This window comes from Eptesicus fuscus, chromosome 12 (genome assembly GCF_027574615.1).
Source record: "Eptesicus fuscus isolate TK198812 chromosome 12, DD_ASM_mEF_20220401, whole genome shotgun sequence".
NCBI lineage: Eukaryota > Metazoa > Chordata > Mammalia > Chiroptera > Vespertilionidae > Eptesicus > Eptesicus fuscus.
The window spans coordinates 32,730,446-32,753,032 of record NC_072484.1 but is presented as its reverse complement, the minus strand read 5'-3'; the positions used below and the strand labels follow the sequence as shown (position 1 = coordinate 32,753,032).

The 22,587-nt window shown below is 46.3% G+C and overlaps 1 protein-coding gene across 1 annotated transcript; it reads right to left on the bottom strand.

Moving 5' to 3' along the window:
• Positions 1-414: 414 nt before the first annotated feature.
• POFUT1 (protein O-fucosyltransferase 1) lies at positions 415-22,502 on the bottom strand. The gene is made up of 7 exons (XM_008140958.3): positions 22,341-22,502; positions 20,647-20,768; positions 17,269-17,451; positions 15,991-16,103; positions 7,429-7,621; positions 5,737-5,979; positions 415-1,777 (listed from the first exon to the last, which is right to left on the bottom strand). The coding sequence occupies exons 1-7, from the start codon at positions 22,456-22,458 to the stop codon at positions 1,589-1,591; spliced, it is 1,161 nt and encodes a 386-aa protein (XP_008139180.3). The 5' UTR covers positions 22,459-22,502; the 3' UTR covers positions 415-1,588.
• Positions 22,503-22,587: the final 85 nt, after the last annotated feature.

The following is a 22,587-nucleotide window of genomic DNA, read 5'->3' as shown; positions in this document are numbered from 1 at the left end:
AACTACCAAGAGACTGAGACCAATGCCATGATGGCTTAGTGAGATGGTGTGGGCTCCGTGCAAGGAATGTGCCCTGTGAGCAGCACTCAGCCGTCTGTGGAACTCTGTGTGGCCCCATGACTGAGAACTTGTATTTGCCAAGTGTTTACAATGGAGGAGAGTGTTCATAGCCCAAACCTTGGAAAGGGGTCAAGAAGTGGGGTCGACAGTGACTCTGGTGAGGCAGTGGGGATGAGTCTGAGGGCCACTCTGGGGGTCATATGGAAAAGTGGTGAACACCCCCACCCTACCCCTGGCCTCATCTACATTCAGTTAAGGTCACTTTAAGTACCTATGTTAATGAACTTCATTGATTTTTTTTAAATGAGAGAGAGTTGTAGGGTAGTCATGACCTTGTATCAAAACTAGGCTGCTGAGTGAAACCGGACAATCAATGGGTCTGGGCTGCCTGTCACTACTTGAGCCAATTAAGCAGAGACAGGGTTGAATCATATATGAGCGTTTATTCCAATACTGCCGGCAGTATGAGAGAGCAGCAGGTCATCCACAAGAATCTGCTCTCTATCTCTCCCTCCCCCATAAACCAGCTGCTTATATTGGGTAGAAGGACAAAGGTTACATGGGGAAGTAGGCAAAAGGGATAAGAATAGGTATGCAAAACGGGTAGTTTACAGGTAATGTGGGCGGGGGGTTTGCAAAGACCTGGGGGCTTGTAAAGGGCTGGCACCTCTGGTTAATCTTTCCATGATAAGAGGTAGCTCCCAGATGTGGAGGATGGGATGAATTTCGAGGTGAGCTCCCAGGTCCCGCGTGCAACTCCCAGCCAGGTGGGAATGTACTTTCTTTAATCAGAACAAAACAATGATGGTTAACAGAGCATGATTAATCTATATATAAAAAAGCCTAAGTGACCGAATGACCGTTTGACCAGTTGCTATGACGTGCACTGACCATCAGGGGACAGACACTCAACGCAGGAGCTGCCCCCGGTGGTCAGTGCACTCCCACAGTGGTAGCGCCACTCAGCTGACTGACGGATGCCAGATGCCAGGCTCAAGGCTGGTGAGTGCAGCTGCTGCGGCAGTGCGCTGCCGAGCAATGGTGGTGGCAGGTGCAGCGGGGCTGGGATGAGCGGGAGCTGCCCGGGGGCCCAGCCCAGGCTCGGGTTCCTCCCTGGCTGCCTGCTGCTTTGAGAGGGAGAAGGCCAGGCTGAGGGACTCCACTGGTGCACGAATCCATGCACCGGGCCTCTAGGATTTCTTATAATTATAGCTGGTCTGCAATATTCTATTTCTGCCCCTAATAAGAGCAGGGTAGACCAAAGGCAGTGGTTGGACTGTTTTGCTGGTGTGAGAAACTCCCAGAAGCACGGGAGCAGGGAAGATGGTCTGGCTCTTAGGAACTTGGAAGTCCTGTACCCTGGGGAGATGGACCATCTTCCGCCCCAGGAAGTCCCTGGTACTTTTCTCTATCCTTGGCAGCTGCTTCTCTTTTTGGCCTGCTCCTTTGAGGTCAATCCTGGGAGCAGCTCTGGGTGCCAGGCCTGGCTGGAGGGACCAGCTGGGCTGGTGATGTGCTCCAGCCTAGATCAGAACTCGTCCCGAAACTGTGGGGGCCAGTCCATGCCAAAGAAAGAGGATGGCTTCCCCGTGAGGTCTCGTTCCCGTTTCACGAACGCGGAGAAGGAGGAGACACAGTTGCCAATAAAGTGGTCAGCTTGGCCAAGGATGTACAGGTCGATCTGGGCCACCTCAGGCTGCAGGCTCACCACTTTCACCTGCAGGAGGAAGGGTAGGGCATTTTAGCCAGGGTGAAGGCCAAGGTGGCCAGCTCAGCCAAGGCCTGCAGCCATATTCCCAGTATTCTTCCCGTGTTGAAGTTACAGACACAACAGGAGGTGCAGAGAGGATTAAGAGGCAGGGCCGGCATCTAAGAGAAGTGTTGCCCAGCAACTGCCCTGGCCTATCCCCACATGGAATAGCAGCCCCAGCACTCTTTTCCCACTGCCAGCCTTAGCTCCAAACACACCACTCATTCACACTCACCTCCACTTGCTATTTTCCTTTGCCTGGAATACCTTTTCTCTGCCCATTGAAATCCCTACCATACTCTCAAGTCTCAGCTCAAGTTCTACCTTTCTCATGAAGCCCTAGACTGACAGGCCTGGCTTCCCTCACCAAACTGTGATCTAACCAAGGAGCACTCCACCCATCCACTTATGTTGCCCGATGTCTCTAGAGCCTAAAATCTTACCCAATTTATTCCCAAGATATTCCCCAAAGGTGAACCCTTCTCTTGATGGAATACCACTTGCTGGCCAGCCACCATCCTCTCTTACCTCTTCACTGGTCTCCTCACTGCCTCTCCTCCTGGCCTCCTTACCACAGTGCAGCCAGAGAAAATCTTTTTAGATACCTCTAACCCCATCATGTCCACCTCAAATGGTGCCCTATTGTTCTTCGGGTAAAGGTGGCAAATCTTTTTTAAAAATATGTTTTTATTGATTTCAGAGAGGAAGGGAGAAGGAGAGAGAGATAGAAACATCAATGATGAGAGAGAATCATTGATTGGCTGCCTCTTGCACACCCCACATGGGGATCGAGCCTGCAACCCGGGCACATGCCCTCACCGGAAATCAAACCATGACCTTCTAGTTCATAGGTCAACGCTCAACCACTGAGCCATGTTGGCCAGGCAAGATGGCAAATCTTGATTGTGGCCAACAAAGCCTTGTTTAGGCTCCCTTTCCACTTCCTCTCATACCTCCAGCCACTACAATCCAGGCGCCCACCTTCCTCAGGACCTTTACATATGCTCTTCCTCCCATTTGGGGTGCTTCTCTTTGCTTGGTTAACTCCTACTTAACCTTCACTCTGAAGCGCAAGTCTCGCCTCCCTGGGGAAGTCCTCCCTCGCCCCCCAGTCTAGGCAAGGGTCCTCTGTTCTACGCCCTGACAGAACCATGTTCCTTTACTTTGGGGTGCATGTCTGTTTGCAGTTTTCACTTCTTAGTGAGTCTCTGATTAATGTCAGCCTCTTGCACCTGATGGGGGCTGGGCTGTGTCAGTTTGCTTGTCACCGCTGACTGGGCAAGTGAATGAATGAGACTCTCCCACTCCCCTACCCATGGCATGTATTATAGTTCTCTGCAAAGTTTCTTTTCTTGAGTCTAGACTCTGAGCCCTGGAGGGTCACATCACCTCTTATTTATCAGTAACTCCAGCTCAGCACTGGCCAGGCTTAACGGAGAAGCAAGACTGTCCAAGAGAAAGGGGAGCTGAGGAGTAGGGAAGGGCAAGAACAATGGTGCAGAAACAGGAAACAGAAAATGGCAAAAGGCTCAAGGCATAACAAGTACATTATCTAAAAACTCACAAAAAACTCCCTGGGACTCTCCACATGCTTCAATTTAGTACTGAGATGGCAGTGTGGGCAGAGCTGGGCGGAAAGTGCTTTGCTGTCACACAGAGATTTCTAATATAACAAAAATCATCATCTTGCTATTTGGATGGTAGCAAAGAAAGAATATGAGTTTAATCATGGCTCAAAAACCCCTGAACAATTCCATCCACGCCCTGAAACTTATCCCCTCTGTGTCACACCCATAATTAGCTCTGGCACCTCTTGGGTAAATTCTATCCCTTCCTGGGACTTTGGTTTCCTCAGCGATAAAGCACAGGGGTTGGGTTAGAGGTGCTTCGAGGTCTCCCAGCTCTAATATTCTTCTATAAAGTGGGTGGGTGGGAGACCAGAATGCACTGACTCAGCACTTTTTTTGTTTGTTTTCTTAATCCTCACACGAGGATATTTTTCCATTGATTTTTAGAGAGTGAGAGAGGGAAAGACAGAGAGAAACATGGATGTGAGAGAAACACATGGACTGGTTGCCTCCTGCATGCACCCGAACAGGGCCCAGGCCGGGGAGGAGCCTGCAACCAAGGTAGGTGCCCTTAACTGGAATCGAACCCAGGACCCTTTGGTCCATAGGCTGACACTTTATCCACTGAGCCAAACCAGCCAGGGCTGACTCAGCACTTTTGTATCTGAGTAAAAGCCTGTGTCTGGGGTAAAAGAGAGAAAGGGAACGAGGGCACTTATTGCTAGAAAGTGAGGGCAGCCTAGCTGGTTTGGCTCAGTGGATAGAGCATTGGCCCGGGTTTGATTCCGGTCAAAGGTATTAGTATATGCCTGGGTTTGGGCTCGGTCCCCAGTAGGGGGCGTGCAGAGGCAGCCAATCAATGATTCTCTCTCATCATTGATGTTTCTATCTCTCTCTCTCTCCCCCTCTCCCTTCCTCTCTGAAATCAATTGAAAAATATATATCTATTCTAATAAAAGCCTAGGTGGTCCTTGCGCCCTCACGTTACGCCCTCACGTCATCACAAGATGGCTACCCTCACATCGTCACAAGATGGCCGCCACAAGATGGCTGGCAGGGGAGGGCAGTTGGGGGCAATCAGATCGGCAGGGGAGCAGTTAGGTGTCAATCAGGCCATCAAGGGAGTGGTTAGGGGGCGATCAGGCTGGCAGGCAGAAGCAGTTAGGAGCAATTAGGCAAGCAGGCAAGCGAGCGGTTAGGAGCCAGCAGTCCTGAATTGAAAGAGGGATGTCCAACTGCCAGTTTAGGCCTGATCCCTGTGGGACATCCCCTGAGGGGTCCCAGATTGGAGAGGGTACAGGCCAGGTTGAGGGACACCCCTCCACCCCCCGTCCACGAATTTCATGCACCGGGCCTCTAGTATATATATATATTAAAAAAGTGAGGTGGTTCATTGCCTTTTAAGATCTGCTCAAGCACTTAGGGCTTTCATTCATTCAGCGTAGTCTTACTGAATGCTTACTAATAATTCAGTCATTTAATGATACACGGTCTTCATGCATACAGTACCAAGCACATACATTCTACTGCTTATTCACATACTGAATACCTACTATTCACAGCTTTTAAAGTATTAACTAAGCACAAAAGACCTTCTCTTTATGCATCAACCCCCAACTTCTACCAATGACAGCTAACTTAACTGAGTGCTTATTTGGTACCAGACAGGTTTAATTTCTTTACATCTGATCTTCGCAGATGAGATAGGTACTACTCTTAGTCCCCACTTATAGACAAGGAAACAGAAGCACAGAAAGGCAGTACCTTGTGTAAGGCTGCACAGTGAGCAGAGCCCAAGTTCTCTGGCTCCAGAGTCCAGGCTTTTTTTTTTTTTTTATTAAGATTTTTCAGAGAGACAGACAAACATCAATGTGACAGCGAAACATAATTCAGCTGCCTCCTGCATGCCCCCAGCCAAGGATTGAGCCCACTGCCCGGGCTTGTGCCCTGACTGGCAATCGAACTAGCAACCTTTTGGTGCATGAGATGACAGCCAACCAATTGAGCCACACTGGCCAAGGCAAGTCCATGCTCTTGGTTCCTCTGCTACACTGGACCTCTACTGGGGCCCATTCTTTACATCCTTATTCAGCAAACATTTAACAACTGTCTACTATGTGTTAGGCACTCTCCTAGACACTGGTGATGGCAAGGCGGGGTCTCAGCCCTGGAGGAGGTCAAAGCACTTGGCTAGACACCAAGGAATAGGACAGTCTTGGATCCTGCCTTCAAGGAGCCTGGATGTCCAAGCAAAAGTCTGGTGGCAGGAGGACACGAAGCATGTATGGGGAACAGTGGGAACACTGGGCACTTTCCCAGATTCCCTTCCTGCTGCACTCCCACAGGGTCCACGCATACCTTCCCTTTGAAGAGCTGCTGGATCTCTGGCACATAACTCTCAGAATCCGTGGCGATGTAGACAGACCGGGCGTTTTGAGTCCACACCCAGAGCTCCACGGCCCGCTTGATTTCCTTCAGGTCTGGGAGGCACATAGTCATGGTGAGAGGGGTCGCTGAGTTGCGGTTATAGCCCACACACTGCGGAGAGGCCATGAAGTGGGAGTCCGCAGTCCCATCCTTCAGCATGGCACAGGCATTCTTCTACGGGGTGGGGTCAGGGGGGCAGAGTTAGAAACAGCAACCGGCCTGGAACCCCAGAAGCCAAAGGTGGTAAGTAGAAAAAGGCAGGCTCAACTATGTTTTTTTTAAAGCATCGAGGGAAGAGGGAAATGCATCAAAACAGTAACAGTTGTTTCTGGGTTGTGGGATATTGGCTTTTTATAAAGTTGGTTTTTCTTTGTGGTTTTTTTTTCTTTTTCTTTTTTACTGGTTTTACTGCATTATCTGGGACTTCCAGTCGAATTCTGAACCAGGGTGGTGATAATGGGCAGCCTTATCTGATTTCTGACTTCAGTGGGAACAGTTCTGATAGCTCCCATGAAGTACGTGTTTGCTGTGGGTTTCAGAGAGATAGCCTTTATCAAGTTAAGGTGGGTCCCTTCTATTCCTGCTTGGTTAAGAGTTTTTTTAAATCATAAATGAGTGTTGACTTTTCTCAAATGCTTTCTTGGCCTCTGTTGAGATGATTATATGATTTTTCTTCTTTGGGTGTTAATATAGTTAATATATAATTGCATTCCTAGGATAAATTTTACTTGTGTTGCATGGATTTTACTTGCTGATCTCTTACTTAGGATCTGTGCATCTATGCTCATAAGTGAGAATGGGCTATATACTCTTCTGAGTCGACTTTATCTGAGTTTAGTGTTTGTGCTATGCTGGCTTTATAAAAAAATAGTATCTTCTATCTTTTTGTGTTCTAAGAAAGTACAGATGAGAACTATCTGTTCTTGAAGGTTTGCCTGAAACTACTCATAACGTGTTCTGGGTCTGGCTTCTTTTCTTTGGGAAGTGGGGCAGGAAGAGAGTCTAGTGGGTAAATGTGTAATTACCTTCTCAATTAGCTCTGAATGAATTTTCATCTAATTTCTATGTTTTTCAAGTCTTCAATAATGAGTATTTCTAACACATATACATATATTTATCTGCTTACATAAATTAAGGAGGCTATATTACTCCTGTTATTTTCACACAGAGGATAATCTGATGAGGCTTCTGCACATTTAAGCAGCCTCCAAATTCAGAGGATGACATCTTCATTTCTTGGGAGCCCCACCCAATCTCCAGAACTTGTTTTTTAACAAGTAGACTACTGACTAAACACTGAGCTGGGACAGAGGACTACTGGACTATGAGTCTGAGCTCTCTGGCTTGCTGCCTGACCCAGAGTCTCGCTTGATACTTCAGTTTATCCATCTGCAAAACCAGGATAAAAATGGCAACTTAGAACAAGAGCTGGCAAGCAAGCTCTTTGGAGCCACATGTTTGACCTGTCGATGGCAGGATCATGAGATAAAGTGGGAACTCTCATGTGGGGACTCTATGGTCTTGGCTGGGACTTGGTGCAATGGGTTCAGTGTTCAAACCCCAAGGCATGGGCCCTGCTCAGGGACATGTCCAACCCATCCAGGAGAGGAAGGAGAAAGTTACCCAGTCGGAGCCAATGCGTAGGTGAATAGCGACGTAGGGCCGGATGAGGTGGGTGCGGATCAGGGCCTCTCCTGTCTTCACCATCTCATTAGACCATACCACGTACTTCTGCAGCGGCCTATGCTCTTCCCGGACGGGGAACTGGGCTGGGGCCCCTGGCAGGGCCAGCACTGGATGTTCCTTTGGAGAAAATCTAAGACCCAAGACACAATGAGGGGAAGTCAGACAGAAGGCACAGAGAGCCTGGCTATCACCCCCACGGGAAAGGGATGGTGTTGCACCATGTCCTAGAGACTCTGTTCAGAGGCCCCTTTAACATGCAAGAAGCATGAGAGGTTGTGAAACCCCAACGGGCTGATAAGAAACTGCGGCGGCGGCGGCAACAGGCACAAAATGCAATACTGTCCCGCCGCCTGGAATTTACAACCTTCTTTGCTTGTTTAACAATTAAAAATTTCCAGTAGAGCATTCCAATCTTTTGTATATCATGCTGGCTTCCAATCTGTGGTGTGGTAATTCACTCCAGGGTGTGGTGTCTGGACGGAGCCTTGCCCTTGTACCCACATGGCGGGATTGGGATGTGCAGCTGCTTCCAGAGGGCAATGCACAGGCCACACTCACAGGGAATATGTACCCTGAATAAGCTCATTCACTCAACACTTCACACATATTTACTGATTGCCTACTATGTGCTGGAGCCCAGGGGAGAACAAGACAGGCATGGTCCTTGCCCTCATGGAAAGCACCAGAGTTCTACAGATGCCCATCATCAGACCTCCCTCAAAGGCTCTTCTCCCCCCTGTACACGACGCACCTAGTAACTACTTCAACCCGTCTTTTCTGCTGGACTCACGCTTCTGAAGGGAATGCTCCATGTGCTCAGAGCAGTGTCTGGAACACATAAGAGCTCTACTAAGACTTGCTGACTGAATGGATGAGGAGCAAACCTGTGTTCCCCTCCTGAGCTAAGCCCAGACCTGTCCCAGCAACATGAAACACTCTGCTATCCCATAAACTGTCACATGCCAGATCTCTGCAGCTTCTTCCCTCTGCCTGTAATGCCTTCCTTCACTAGCCAAAATCCTGTTCTTAAAATTATGAAATAGGCACAGCACTCTGGAAAAGGGTTTGGCAGTTTCTTATAAAACTAGACATGCAACTACTATACAACCCAGAAATGAAAACCTATGTTCACACAGGAACCAGCAGATGAATGTTCAGAACAGCTTTATTCATAAAAGCCAAAAACTGGAAACTTAGATGTTGTTCAGTAAGTGAATGCTTAAACACACTGTGCTGCATCCAACCAAAGGAACACTATAGTGATAAAAAGGAACAAACTATTGATTCAGGCAACAACTTGGACGGATCTCAAGGGAATTACGCTGAGTGAAAAAAGCCAATCCCAAAAGAATACATACTGTATGACTCCATTTATATAACATTTTAAAAATGACAAAATGGAGAAGAGAACAGAAATAAAGACTAGATTAGTGGTTGCCGGGGGCTAGGGTGTGTGTGCATGTGTTTATGAATATTTAGGGAGGTAGGTATTGTTATAAACTGGCCACACAATGATCTTATGTAGAGCTGTTTGATATCTTGATTGTGGTGGTGGATACATGAGCCTACACTCATGATAAAATTGAATAGAACTAAATACACACACACACACACACACACACACACACACAGAAGTGAGTAGAAAATGAGAAATCTGAATAAGATGGGTGGATTGTGTCAATGTCAACATCCTGGTTATAATACTGTACTATATATAGTTCTGCCAAAATTTATCATTGGAGGAAATGGGCAAAGGGTACATGGGATCCCTCTATATTATTTCTTATAACTACATATGAATCTACAATTACCTCAATAAAAATTTCACTTAAAAATTACAAAATATTTCAAACAATACAGGAAAAAACAGAAAATAATCCATATACCTAGAACCCAAATTAGCAGCTATTAATACTTTGCTTCAGATTAAGGATATACATACACCTAAATAAAAGCTCTATTTTATCATGTCTTTCCCTTCTTATTCTTCCCAGAAGATAATGTGGTTTTATGCATGATTACACTTTTACTACTGATATAAAAAGGTATTATATTGTGTGCTTTTTATGAAGTGTAATGGTAAAAGCACGAGCTGTTGAACCTGATGGCCTTGTTCTAGAATGCTGACTATGTCACTCGTTAACTTGAGCAGGTGACTTAACCAAGTTAGAGCTGATAATAGAGCTGATAATAGTGCCTACATCATAGGGCTGTTCAGACGATTAAATGGATTAATACAAGCGAAGCATTTAAAACAGTGCTTGGCACATAGAAAATTGTAAGAAAATTCTGACTATCATCATCATCATCATATCACCACATTGCAGGTAACCTATTTCAACTTTTTCAAACTTCAACTTTATGTTTTAGAGATTTGGCCATATTGATCATGTGATCCTGTTAACTTCTCTTGAAGTTTTCTATTTTGCACGAATGAACTGTGAGGTACCCATCTAGTCCCCTCCGGCTGGACAGGGAGGTTGCTCCCATCTTTCACTCCTATAACAGTGCTGCGATGAACATGCTACTTTCTTCATGCCCAACCCAAACACCTCAAATACCAAACTTCCAAGACTTGTCGCCACTCCCAGGCTTCGGTTCCCTGTTCCCTCTTCTCCTTTGATGCCTTTTGCATACTGATGTGCTCAACGACCATTTTACCTGCTCTACCATCAGCCCATGAGGACAGGGGCACAAGCAGTCTGATTCACCATGATTCCCACACACTCTCCTCCAGGGCCAGTGCTGAGGAAGTAACACACAAGTGTTCATTGACAGCCTGGCGCTATATAACACTCGTCTTGTCAATAAGTATTGAATAGCTCATGTAATTTATTATGCATATCACTTTCACACCATTGTAAAGTAAAAAAATCCTAAGTCAAACCATTGTAACTAGAGACCATACATACATGTGAATCCTTTATTAAGCCTTATTATCTGACAATATTCCAACTACTTTGTGTATGTTAATTCATTTGATTCTCATGTGAGCCCTGTGAGGTAAGTAGTATTGTTCTTATTTTACAGATGAGAAAATTGAGGCACAGAAAGGTTAAATAACATGCCCATGGTCACACAGCTGGAATTTACATGCAGGCAGTCTGCTCCAGAAACTATACTCTTAACTACTACAACTCACTCCCACCCTGGTCAACGAGCACCTCAAAAGCTGAGTCTGGCCCAGCCAGCGTGGCTCAGTGGTTGAGCTGGACCCAAGAGGTCGCTGGTTCCATTCCTAATCAGGGCATATGCCTGGACTGTGGGCTCGATCCCCAGGAGGGAACGTGCAGGAGGCAGCCAATTAATGTTTCTCTCTCAGCGATGTTTTTCTCTCTCTCCCTTCTTCCTTTCTCTTCCTCTCTCTCTAAAAATCATTAAAAAATATGAAAATTTAAAAAAGCTGAGTTTGTGGCATATTCTTTTTTTGTTGTTATTAATCGTAACCCGAGGATATTTTTTCCATTGACTTTTAGAGAGAGTGGAAGGGAGGGGGAAAGACAGAAAGAAACATCAATGTGAGAGAGACACATTGATTAGTTGTCTCCCACACATGCCCTAACTGGGGCCAGGGATCAAACCTGAGACCCATCAGTCCAAGGCCCAATGCTCTAACTATTGAGAAAACTGGCTAGGGCTATGGCATATTCTTTTGATTCCCAGCCCCTAGTACAGGCCTCAACATACAGTAGGTACAATAAATATTTTTAGAATGAATGAATAAATGAATGAGAAGAATTCAGGGATCTCACCAGAAAGACCAGATCACGCTGTTAGAAGTGAATAAGAACTGAGCACCTATTCTGGGCCAGGTCCTCAGCTAATCTCCTTTCAGATGCCACCTCAAAGGATTACAAAAGGAAAGCAAAAGTTTGTGATCTCCCAGAGAGCTGAAACATGAGGATAAAACCAGGGTCTGCACCCTCCCTGCCCTCTTGGAAAGACCCTGCTGCTGACCCTTGGTGAATTCCATCCCCTCAACAGCTCCCAGCTGTCCCAGTGGGATGTCACCTCTGACCTGACAAGCAGCAAGAGACCAAGACTGATGTGCTCATTTGCTTCCAGTGAGGGAGGAGAGTGTTGCTTGGAAAGAGCTTCACCAGCTCCATCTGCCCCCTGACTGTTCACCCTAGGTCAGGCCCTTAGCCTGGCCACCGTCCAGCTAAAGGAGGTTTGCTTTCCTGCTGGCTGGGTGCAGTTAACCTCTGGGGTTCTTCACTACCACGCCTACTCTACTGAGAGCCCCCAAAAGCTGGGGTTTCTCTATGCACAGCAGCCACTCATGTGCCCAGTGTACATCTGTGTGTGTACACCAGTAGATGTTCACCATGCTGAGTACAGAGGATGCAGGGATGTCCCTGCTATGAAGAATGACCTTTTCTTCCAGCTATTAGTATGGCTGGCTCCTTCCCATTTTTCAGGTCTCAGCCCTGACAATTATATATCACCTGTTTATCTTCTCTCAGGGAGGCTGTGGCTGGAGAGAATGATAAGCTACATGCTCAAATACCTGTTATCTTCATGCCACAAGAATGGGCCAGCATGATGGAACATAGCCTTCCAACAACAAACAGCTAATGTGCAAAATGTCAGTGGAATTAAATCTACACCAGGGTATTCACAGACTCAGAACCAGCAGAGCCCAGAAACCAAGTAGTGGGGAAGAAATACCTCTTACCCTCTTCTTACAGAACCCAACTTCAACCAGTAACCCTCTTGTGTGTTACCCTAAAGTTTGTACTCAACTGTGCCTGGACACACGGCAGCCCAAAACAAAGACACTTCACAGTACTTTCTGTAGCTAGGTATGGCCATGTGCCTGACTACTGGCCAATGAGTTGTAAGCAAGTTGTACTCAAGGTGAAGATGTGGCCATCTTCTGTCCTTCCAGCTAACTAGGGCAAGGATGTGATGGCTGAAGCTTTGTCATTCATCTTAGCCCAAGAGGTGACACTAAGGATAAAAGCCAGTGCTGGGATGGCTGAGTAGGGAAATGGAGCCTAATTCCTGATGACACAATGGCGCTGCCATCCAGCCAGGGTTGCACACCCAAGCACTTAAAAATAATGTTTCTATTGATTTTAGAGAGGAAGGGAGAGAAACACTGATTAAAGAGAAACATTGATCAGCTGCCTCCCACATGCCCCCCACTGGCACGCGTCCTGGCCAGGAATCGAACTGGCGACCTCCTGGTGCCATGGGATGACACCCAACCAACTGAGGCACACTTGCCAAGACTATCCCAGTACTTTTTTTTACCGAAGAAAATAATAAACTTTGCCCTGGCTGGAAAGCTCAGGTGGTTAGAGCGTCGTTCTGATATGCAAAGGTTGTGGGTTCAATCCCGGGCCAGGGCATATAAAGTCAATCAATGAATGCATAAATAAGTGGAACAACAAATTGATGTTTTCTCTCTCTCTAATCAGTAAATTTAAAAAAAAGAGAAAAAATAAACTATCCTTTAAACTTGCTGTTATTTTGGATTTTGTTACATGTAGCCTGAAAGATCTAGACCTGTGGCCATCCAAACTTTCGGGTGATATACAAGAGGGTTTCTGGTTGAAGGGGGTCAGGGGGAAGAACTGAGCCCCTCCAACTAGGCCCCCATTGCCGCTCCCATGGCACTAGGGACACTTCTCAAGAACTCCAAGGAATAGTTTGAGAAACCACTGACCTTGCTCACCCCTTCATTTTACAGAAGGAGGACTGCAGCCAGAGAAGGGAAACAGTCTGCTGAGGCACACAGTGAGCCAGGGAACCCATATTCTTACCCCCAAAGGACAATGTTCTACAGCGAGCAAGTGTCCACTATTTTATTTAAAACAAATTTAATTGATATTTTTAGAGACAGGAAGGGAGAAAAGGAAGGATGGGTGGGGGGGAGATCAATGTGAGAAACATCATTTGGCTGCCTTCTGTAGGCTCTCTGACTGGGGAATCAAACCTGCAATTCAGGTATGTGCCCTTGATTGGGAATCGAACTGGCAACCTTTTGGTTCTTGGGATGACACTTAACTAACAGCCATTCTGGCCAGGCAGCTTCCACCTTTGTCCCTTGGGACACTCACTCCTGGGGTGCACCCTCTCAGAAGCCGGCTACCATGCCATGCTCTCAGAGTCCAAGCCACAGGGAGAGGTCAAGTGTATGAACGCCAGCTGACTGCTCCAGCCTTTGGGAGGTGGTTAGGTTTAGATGAGCTCATGAGGGTGGAGTCCTCGTGATGGGATCTGTGCTCTTATAAGAGACAGAGAGCTTGTTCTCTCTCCAACATGTTTGGATACAGCAGAAAGGCAGTGCCTGCAAGCCACGAAGTCCTCACCAGAACTCGACCATATTGGCACCCTGATCTCAGACTTCCCAGCCTCCAGATCTATGAGAAATAAACATCTGCTGTTTAAGTCCCCCAGTTTGTGGTATTTTGTTAGAGCAGCCCAAGCTGATAAAGACAAGGTCTCAGCCCTGCCAATCACACATCCCATTATGCCTTTCGGGATGATCTTATATAAAAATATTCACTGTCTCCCCCATTAGACTCACCTCCATAAGGGCAAGGGCCTTAACTGCCTTATTCTTGCCTGACTGCCCAGCATCCATACCAGTGCTTGACACTCAGGAGGTGCTTCTTAAATGTGCTTCTCAAATTGCCTCCAGGGACCTCATCTTCTCTATTAGTCTCATTTTCCTAAAAATTTGGCTTCCTCAAGCCGTCACACAATTCCTACACAGCTCAGTGAACTACAACAAGACTGTGGGGCAATAAAAAGGTGTTTCAGCAACATTCCTTTCTAATGCATTCATGCAGCACTGTCCCTTCTTTTCCAACCAGGATTGTGTGCTTTTTCTGGCTTTCTGGAATTTGCTTTCGGAGCTGCTTTTAGAGCTGGTGTCATATTTTATTTTTTCCTGGCATTTTGTGATAAGGGGCAAATCTCTATCCATTCAGGGCAGGTCTGCCTTCTGGTAATAGCTCCAAGTTCTTCAGAGCTGAATGGGGAGAACCAAGTAGGTGATTAAATGGGACTGCACTACCTGGATTAACAATGAGGGGGATTAGAATTTGCCATAACTGAGTAGCTCATGAACTAGCTCTGAAGGTAAGTTCCAAATAGGAATTGACAGCTGTTAAAGGCATAGCTGTTTTCCCCACAGAGTCAGGCTGCCTGGATTCAAATCCCAGACTGTCACTTCAGGCTGTGTGATCATGGGCAAGTGACTTGACTCCTCTCTTCTTCAATTTCCTTACCTGCAAAGCACACATGACAGTAACACCTGTCCCAAGAGGCTTGTGGAAGGATTAAGTGAATTATTACCTTAGAAGTCTTAGAACAGTATCTGGCATATAGTGGGCACTAAATAAATATTAGTGCTTATTACCTATTAAAGGCTTACATACAGACTGTATGCCCACTCAACAGCTGCATTACCGTGGGCAAGTTATTTAACCTCCCTGGGCTCAGCTTTCTCACCTGTCAAATGAAAATTGACCATAATACCACTTCATGAAGTTTCTCAAAGGCTTAAATAAAATAAAACTTGTGAATAATAATTGTAATAGCTAAAACTGGTTGGCCCTCTACAATGTGCCATACACTCTATACACTATAAGGCAAATACCAGCGTGCTCCTTCCATTAAACCAAGGAGGAAACGCAGGCGAGACAGCTAGAGTGATTTGCTCAATCACTTAAGAGGCAGGGCTGGGTCGGAGCTCAAGCCTGTCTTACCCTGAGCCTATGCTTGTTTCTCTACGTCAGTCTACCTTTAGCCCACTAAATGCCAAGTGCTGTCACCACGCATGAATTCGTAAGCTTCTTAAAGCTCCTAACCCAAGTTTGACTTCTAAGCCCGTGCTCTTTCTTGCCACACCATAGCATCAAGGGCAAGCACACTATGTTAGTTATCATTATAACTAGACAGTAGCTAGCTGAAGGCTGAGGCTGGGTCTTCCTCATTTTTATATGTCACCTCTGGCCCTTGAGTACTATGTCTCATACATGACAGACGCTCTATAAATACCTCCCGGCCTGTGCCTATGCCCTGCTAACCTATTTTTTAAAATAGGGCCTACTGGAGGGCAACTAATAAAACACATCCAATTATTATCAGGATGACATCATTCCTCAGTCTGCACCTAAAGTTGTTGTTCTTCTCTAGAAGCTGCTTCCAATTTTCACCTTGTTAAGAAGAAGGTAACAGGGGAGTGATTCTCACGCCTAGAGGAGGAAATCAAGATTCATGTGACTGCACAATATTCTTTTTATGACATTCTTTATCGGCTGATAAACTCTTGCTCAACCTCGTGGCAGGTCAACGTTCCACTGTGTCAGACATTGAGATGGGAACAGATCACACAGGGTCCTGAGTTCAGCAGACAGAACAGCTGCACCTTTGGTCTCATATATCAGGGTGTGGTAGAGGGGGAGAGGGCCAGGAAGGTGCTGAATGCCCAGGGGCTCCATACCTCTCCCCAAACCCAGCAATGCTGCCCGTTCCAAGTACCTCTGGATCCACTGGTCTTTGTAGGAGGCGCTGTAGGAAATGCCCGAAAAAAGCTCCGACTTGTTGAAATTCACATGAAACTGATCCCAAAATGGGCCAAAGGGGTTTCCTTCCTGCAGGAAGACAGTGGTCAGAGGCTTACTGAAGGGGAAGGAAAGCCAACTGGGGATGGGGCCAAGGAATTGTGGCTGGGGAACTCTGGGCGATTTTACTCAAGCTGAAACACCCTCGTAGGATGGCCCATAGGAATGTCAGTTTGTAATTCCTGGCCTGGGGCCCGAGGAGGCAGTTCCACCTTCAGTCTGGTTTCTAGCAGGAGACATTCACCAGTGTCTGAAGGAGTCTTTCCCGCTCACATGCCACATCCGCTGACCCTGTAGCATGGATGTGGATCTGGGGAGGAAGTGGACCGTGGATATGGGACCATGAATTAGAGCTTCAAGAGACTTTTAAGATCAGCTAATCCAATGCTGCTACTTTTAATATGGAAACTAGGGCCCAGACAGGAAAAGACACTTGCCCAAACTCATACAGCAAGTGAGGGCAGTGTTAGGACTATAATCCGTCTCCTTTCTCTCATTTCAAGGCTCCGCTAACCACCCTCCCCAGACTTTAGCTTAAGCACTGAAAGACATATTGAGGACTGTCTTATTCCCAAAGTGCCAGGAATTTACAGGTTTACAATTTGTACTGATAGAATATAACAGCTTCTCATTAACCTGCTGAAGATAGGAAAGTATACAACTCAGGAGAGTGGACAATGGGGTCAATTTACCTAGGGTTGAATCGTGGCTCCACCACTTGTTTGCTATGTGACCTTGGTCAAAATATTGAATCTCTCTGTAGCACTCAGTGTCCTCTCTATAAAATGGGGATGTTAATAGTACTTTCCTCATGGAGCAGTTTGAAGATTAAGTGGGTTAATATGTGTAAAGCTCTTAGCATGGCACGGCATATATTAGTGCTATGTGAGCATTAGTTGTTATTACTGATGTGGCACTTTACAGTTTACAAGCGCTCTTACACCCTGGCTCTCATGATACTGTATGAGTGAGACAGGGAAAGGACTGTCATCTTTGTTTTATAGGTAGAAATAAAGGCTCAGAGGAAGCAAAGTCCGCTGCCCAAAGTGACACCACTGACATATGGGACTTAAATTTCCATCTTTCTATTTTATGCCCTTCTGGTGCCTTCCCCAACAAGAGCCATCACGCAGTGTCTCATGGGCCTAGAGAACACCGATCAGGCAGAAAGGGCCCCCAGGTCCCTAGGACTCACCTTCATCGGGCATGTCTTCTTGTCAGGGCTTCTCTGGGCCGCCACTTCAAAGCAGTATGCTACCCGCTTCTCAGGGGGCCAATGGGTGGGGGCCAGGTTCTCCATGAAGTCCTCCAGGCTGATGACCCGATGGTAGGCCTTGAGGGGCTCCAGTTTGAAGTACTTCTGGAAGGACACATGGACCTATAGAAAAAGGGGGAAACAGAAGGGCAGGGACAAGATATCTGTAAAGAACAAAGAGTAATTTCCCTTGGGTTAGAAAATGCCTACTGATCTCTAAGAAAAAAGAGAAATGATGCAAGAGAAAACATGGGTAGAGGACAGGAGTGAACAACTCACAGCAAAGAAAACCCAATTAGCCAATACATTCAAAAGATGTGCAACTTCACTAGTAATTAGGGAAAAGCAAATTACAACAATAAGGCATTACTTCTCACCCATGAGATTAGGAAAAATGTAAAAGCTTAATTCTAATTATTGGAAGACATGTGAGGAAAGGGGCATTTTTGCACTTGGCTGGAGTAGCAGTGTACATTTTGGAACAACCACTTTGGAATGTAATCTTGAAGCATCTAATAGAGTTTAAATTGCTCCTTCCACCACCTCGAGGTATTTGCCCTAAAGAAATTCTCGCACTTTGCACCAGGAGATGGGTACAAGGACTCTCCAATATAGGAAAGAACTTGGAAGAGTCACACCAAAGGCACTAAATCCAAGATAGTGGTTGCTTTAGGGGTGAAGGGAGGGGTTGGGATTAGCCTCAAGAGCCAAGAGAGATTTTATCTTTTATCTGTAGCAAAGATGAGAAACTGTTAACGATTATCACTTCTAGTGGTAGATACATAGGTGGTGATATTAATGTTTTTTTTCTGGATTAAAAAGAATTTCTTAAAACACCAGGGAATAAAATTTAGACTTTATCCTATAGGTCAGGGTTCCCAAGCATGTTCCACTAGTTTAGGTGGGTAAAAGATTCTGCAATAAAAAGACACCAGAGTTAAACAGGCTTGGGAAATACTGTATTAAGCTGGTTTCCTTACTCTAGGACTTTTCAGGGCCTTAAATATGCTAGTGTGTATTCTGAATCCCCAATTTTGGGGAGACGGGAACTTGATAATAAAATTTCCCAAAGTGATTTAACCACTGCACACTTCTTGTATGAGCCATTGGCGTTCTAAGGAACAGATTTTGGGAACCCTAACTATTAGCAACAAGATCTTGCTGGACGATTTTAAGCAGAAATAATATGAGATTCGCCTTTTTGAAAGATCACTCTGATGGCAGAGGAGAGAACATATCTATGGTAAAATTAAAGGGGGGAGTTAAGAGGCTACTAAAATGGTCCTTTTGTTTGTTCAAGTATTCATTCAACATATATTTCTGAGCATCACACGTAAGTCCAAGTGAAGGTGGAGAAACGGAAATTCTAGATGTAAAAGAAAGTGAAGTAGAGAGCAAAGCATTTAGGATAACTTATAGATTCCTGGCTTGGTATCCAGATGAATGAAGGTGACACACATTAAGGCTTGGAATATAGGAGGTAACACAAGTTTAAGGGGAAAGATGCCAAGTTCTGGTTTTGAAAATTTGAGATATCAGTGGAACATTCAAGAAGACTCAAAGGCCTAGGAGTTGGAAACAGAGGCCAATGGTCAGAGGAGAGTCTGGGCCACAGATAAACTTGGAAGGTACGTGGAGAACAGTGAAAGCCACAAGAGCCAACAGAAATTTATAGCCAAGCAAATAACAGTAATAATAGCAACTAAGATCTATTGAGTGCTGACTTAGCACCAGGTGCTGTACTCATTACAATTTCATGGATTCGCCCATCTAATTCTAAGAGGAGGAACACAACCATCTCCAGTTCACTTATGAAGAAACCCAGGTGAACTCATCTGCGGTCACATAGTTAATAAGAAAACAGAAAGAGAAGACTCACCAACATTTAAACAGAGGGCAGAGATACAGCAGCCCCCGATATAGTGCAAAGAGAAAAATGCTGAGAGGTCAGGCTTGAAGCAAGAACAAGCTGTGTCTTGCAAGCCAGGGGAGTAAGGTTCAGGAAGGAGAGAGGCTCACAAGGCCAGGTGCCACCAGGAGGTCAGTTGAGATAAAGACTGGATTTGGCAGTTCTGGGATCCTGGGACCTCTGTGAGAACGGTCCCAGTAGGTAAGGGGAGCCTAACTGGGGCAGGGTAAGTAACCTGTAGACAGCAAGAAGTGAAGACTCCAAAAGACTTGGCTGGGAAGACAAGGTGAGAAAAAGAGGGGGATGCACGGGCAGTGTCTAAATTACAACAGTGGGTGCAAAAAAAATCAGAACATCAATGACTCCTGGTTACTGAGGACTTTGTTCTAAGCACTTTATATTGTTGAGTTCAGCTGATTCTAAGAGAGAGACATACAACGTTCAAGGCATGCCACAATCACTAGCTCAAATTAGGAAGGTAGCAACCATTATTACCAGCCTATTTTAAAGATGAGGAAGCCAAGACACAAAGAGATAAAGTACCCTGCCCAGTCTACACAGCCAGTAAGTGGCCACGCCAGGTTATGATCTCGGGTACTCTGGCTTTTAACCTTAGTTAAAAAAACACAAACCTCTCTAACTATAGGCATGCAACGGAAAAATAAATCCTATGCAAAGAAAAGACTATAAAAATGAAATACAATGTTTTATACATACTAAATATAATTTTTAAAGTTTATTGAAAACTTGTAAAGTTAATTCATTAAATATTAATTCAGTTACTACTGCCAGACCCTTGGGGATACAGTGTGAACAAAGACAGACACAGGACAAGTGGAAGACACAAAGAATAAGCAAGGAATTAGAAGATGCTGAGCATCACTAAGCTCAGGGATCCCCTGATGGGATGAAAGGTGGTGTTGGAGTCTGGGTTGGTGGCCTTGGACACATTATTTAACTAACCTGTGCTTCAGTTTATCTTTCTAAACAGATAATAGCATCCGTCATCTTTGATGAATGGGATGCACAAATGGTGGGATCAACAAGGTCTGGAAATGAATGGGGCTTTAGGTTCAGGTCACAGGCTCTAGAATCAAACACCTGAGAATTCCAGCTCTACTATTCACTTGTGTCACCTCGGGCAATTCACCTAATCTCTCTAAGTCAGTTTCCTCATAGGGATGTGATGAAGGAGAAAAGAGCTAATCTTCATGCAGTGCTCAGAACAGTACCTGGCAGACAGCAGGTACAGGATCAATATTATTGTATTCCAGGGAAGACAGTTCTGGGTGGCGGTAGGGCAAGCACAGAGCGGTGGGAGGTAAAGTTCAGGGGACTTGGGAATCGAGCAGAGGCGAACGGGATTGGGAAAGGGTGGACAAGGGCCAAGGTCAGCGGGAGGTACTCACATTGGTAAATGGAGGCTTGTGATGTTGGTACTCAATCCAAGGGGGTACAGCTAGGGTGCGGTTCAATAGTTTTGCAAATGCAAGGGAGCCCAAGAAGTGATCAGCCTGGTTCCCGAAGCGCCCTGGATGGTATATTGGGAGAGGTGAGGCCTGGGGCATCAAGGGCATGGGGAATGCAGGGCTCATAAAGGATGCAGAGCCAGGGTTGGGGAAGGCCAGGGGAGCTGGGAGTGTGGGGTCAAGTCTAGATGCCTAACAGTTAAGGCCCTTCAGGCCCTGTCCCTTCTGCCTCAGCCATTCCAAGTTCCCTTCTGTTTCCCAAACATGCTCTACACTTCGACTCTACACAGCCTCAACCCAAGCTTTTGTTTTTTGCTGTTCCCTCCAAGAGTGCCTTTTCACCTCTATCTTTACTCACCTACGAAAGGGGCAACTCCAATGCTTCATTCTCTGGGATCCTTTCACCCACCCGCTGCCATTACTCAGCCCCCTCCTCTGCTTCCCATCTTGGATTTGAGTTACCAGTTCTTCACTTATCCTAGAAGGTCCTTTCCCATTTTCTGACCTTTATAGTGGCTGTTTCCTCAGCCTGTGAATACCTCAGGGCAAGGACCCTCTCTGATTTTTTTGTTATCCCTAGCATGGCATCCGTTCATTCATCCCACAAATATTATTGAGAAGCTACAATGTGCCAGGCTGTCTGCTAGGTGATAGAATACAGGAGTGAGCAAGAAGGGCAAGGTCTCTGCCCTTAAGGTACTCACAGACCAGGTAGGGAGACATTAGATGTGTAAATAAATATATAGTGATAGACTTGTATAATTTCCAGAAGGAATGGAAAAAACTTTGGTGATGAACAGTAAGAAGTAGATTATTTCGGTTGAGGTCAGTGAAGTCCTTTCTGGTGACATTTAAACTGTGATCTGAGGATGGGAAAGAGTTGGTCTGGCAGAAGTGGAGGGTGATTCAGGTGGAGGGAACAGCACAGGCTGCAAGAGCCGAGTATGTGTGAAGAATAGAAAGGGGTGAGTGTGCAGTTGGAGGATCTGGGAAAGGAGAAGGGTGTGATGAAGATGGCCAGAGGTCCAAATTATCATGGTTAGGGGTCTGGAGGATTAAGGCATGACTTTTACAGTGATGGTCCACCATCCCATTTAAACTGCCTCCCTCAGCTGGCCATTAGATCCTTCCTTACCTTTCTCTACATTATTTTCCCTAAGTAATATGCAATTACTTATTATTTTTAAATGTTTATCTTTTATTGACTGTCTTTCCCAACTAAAATGGAAGCTCTACAAGGCCAGGGGGTTTTCTGTCTTATTGCCATATCCCTAGAGCAGAGCACAGGGCTGGGCACAGAGTAAGCACCGGGTAGATATTTGTCGAATGAATGAAAGAATCGCCCAGAGTCCCTGTTGAGTCAGTGGCATCAAGTTGTGGCCCACTAACTCCATTTACTGGACTCCAGGCTAGCTTAGACCTTGCGCAAGACATGTAACCTCTCCTGGCCTCAGTTTTCTCATCTGCTGCCACACAGAAGGTTGGACACGGAGGCCCCTCGGTGCCCACGGCTGGGTTCTCTCCTGGACCTGTCAGTTTAGGACTGTGATAGGAGGCGCTGGGCGCTTCCGAGGCGTGGCTTCGCCTCTGGGGCTCAGTTTCCTCGTTTGAGCAGAGGGCTCGGGAGGCCTTACCCATGCATGGGCAGTAGAGCAGGTAGCCGGCCGGATCCCAGGAGCCCGCGGGCAGCCCCGGGAGCGGCAGCAGGAGCAGCAGGAGAGACACACGCAGCGGCAAGGCCCGCCACGCCATTGCGGCGGCGCCCAGGTCGGCTCCCGAGCCCCAGCGCGCGAGGCGCGGAGGCGGAGAGAGAAGGAGGGGCGTGAGCGTCCGCCCCGCTCCCGGCGGCCCCCGCGCGTCGCCCGCGCACCGCCCCGGCCG

Excerpts from the sequence above, each read along its gene's own strand:
- POFUT1 (XM_008140958.3), bottom strand. The coding sequence starts at position 22,458 with ATGGCGTGGCGGGCCTTGCCGCTGCGTGTGTCTCTCCTGCTGCTCCTG. Across the intron at positions 20,769-22,340 it reads GCTCTACTGCCCATGCATGG|GGCGCTTCGGGAACCAGGCT; the intron begins GTAAGGCCTCCC and ends TATACCATCCAG. Across the intron at positions 7,622-15,990 it reads AAAGACCAGTGGATCCAGAG|ATTTTCTCCAAAGGAACATC; the intron begins GTACTTGGAACG and ends CTTGGGTCTTAG.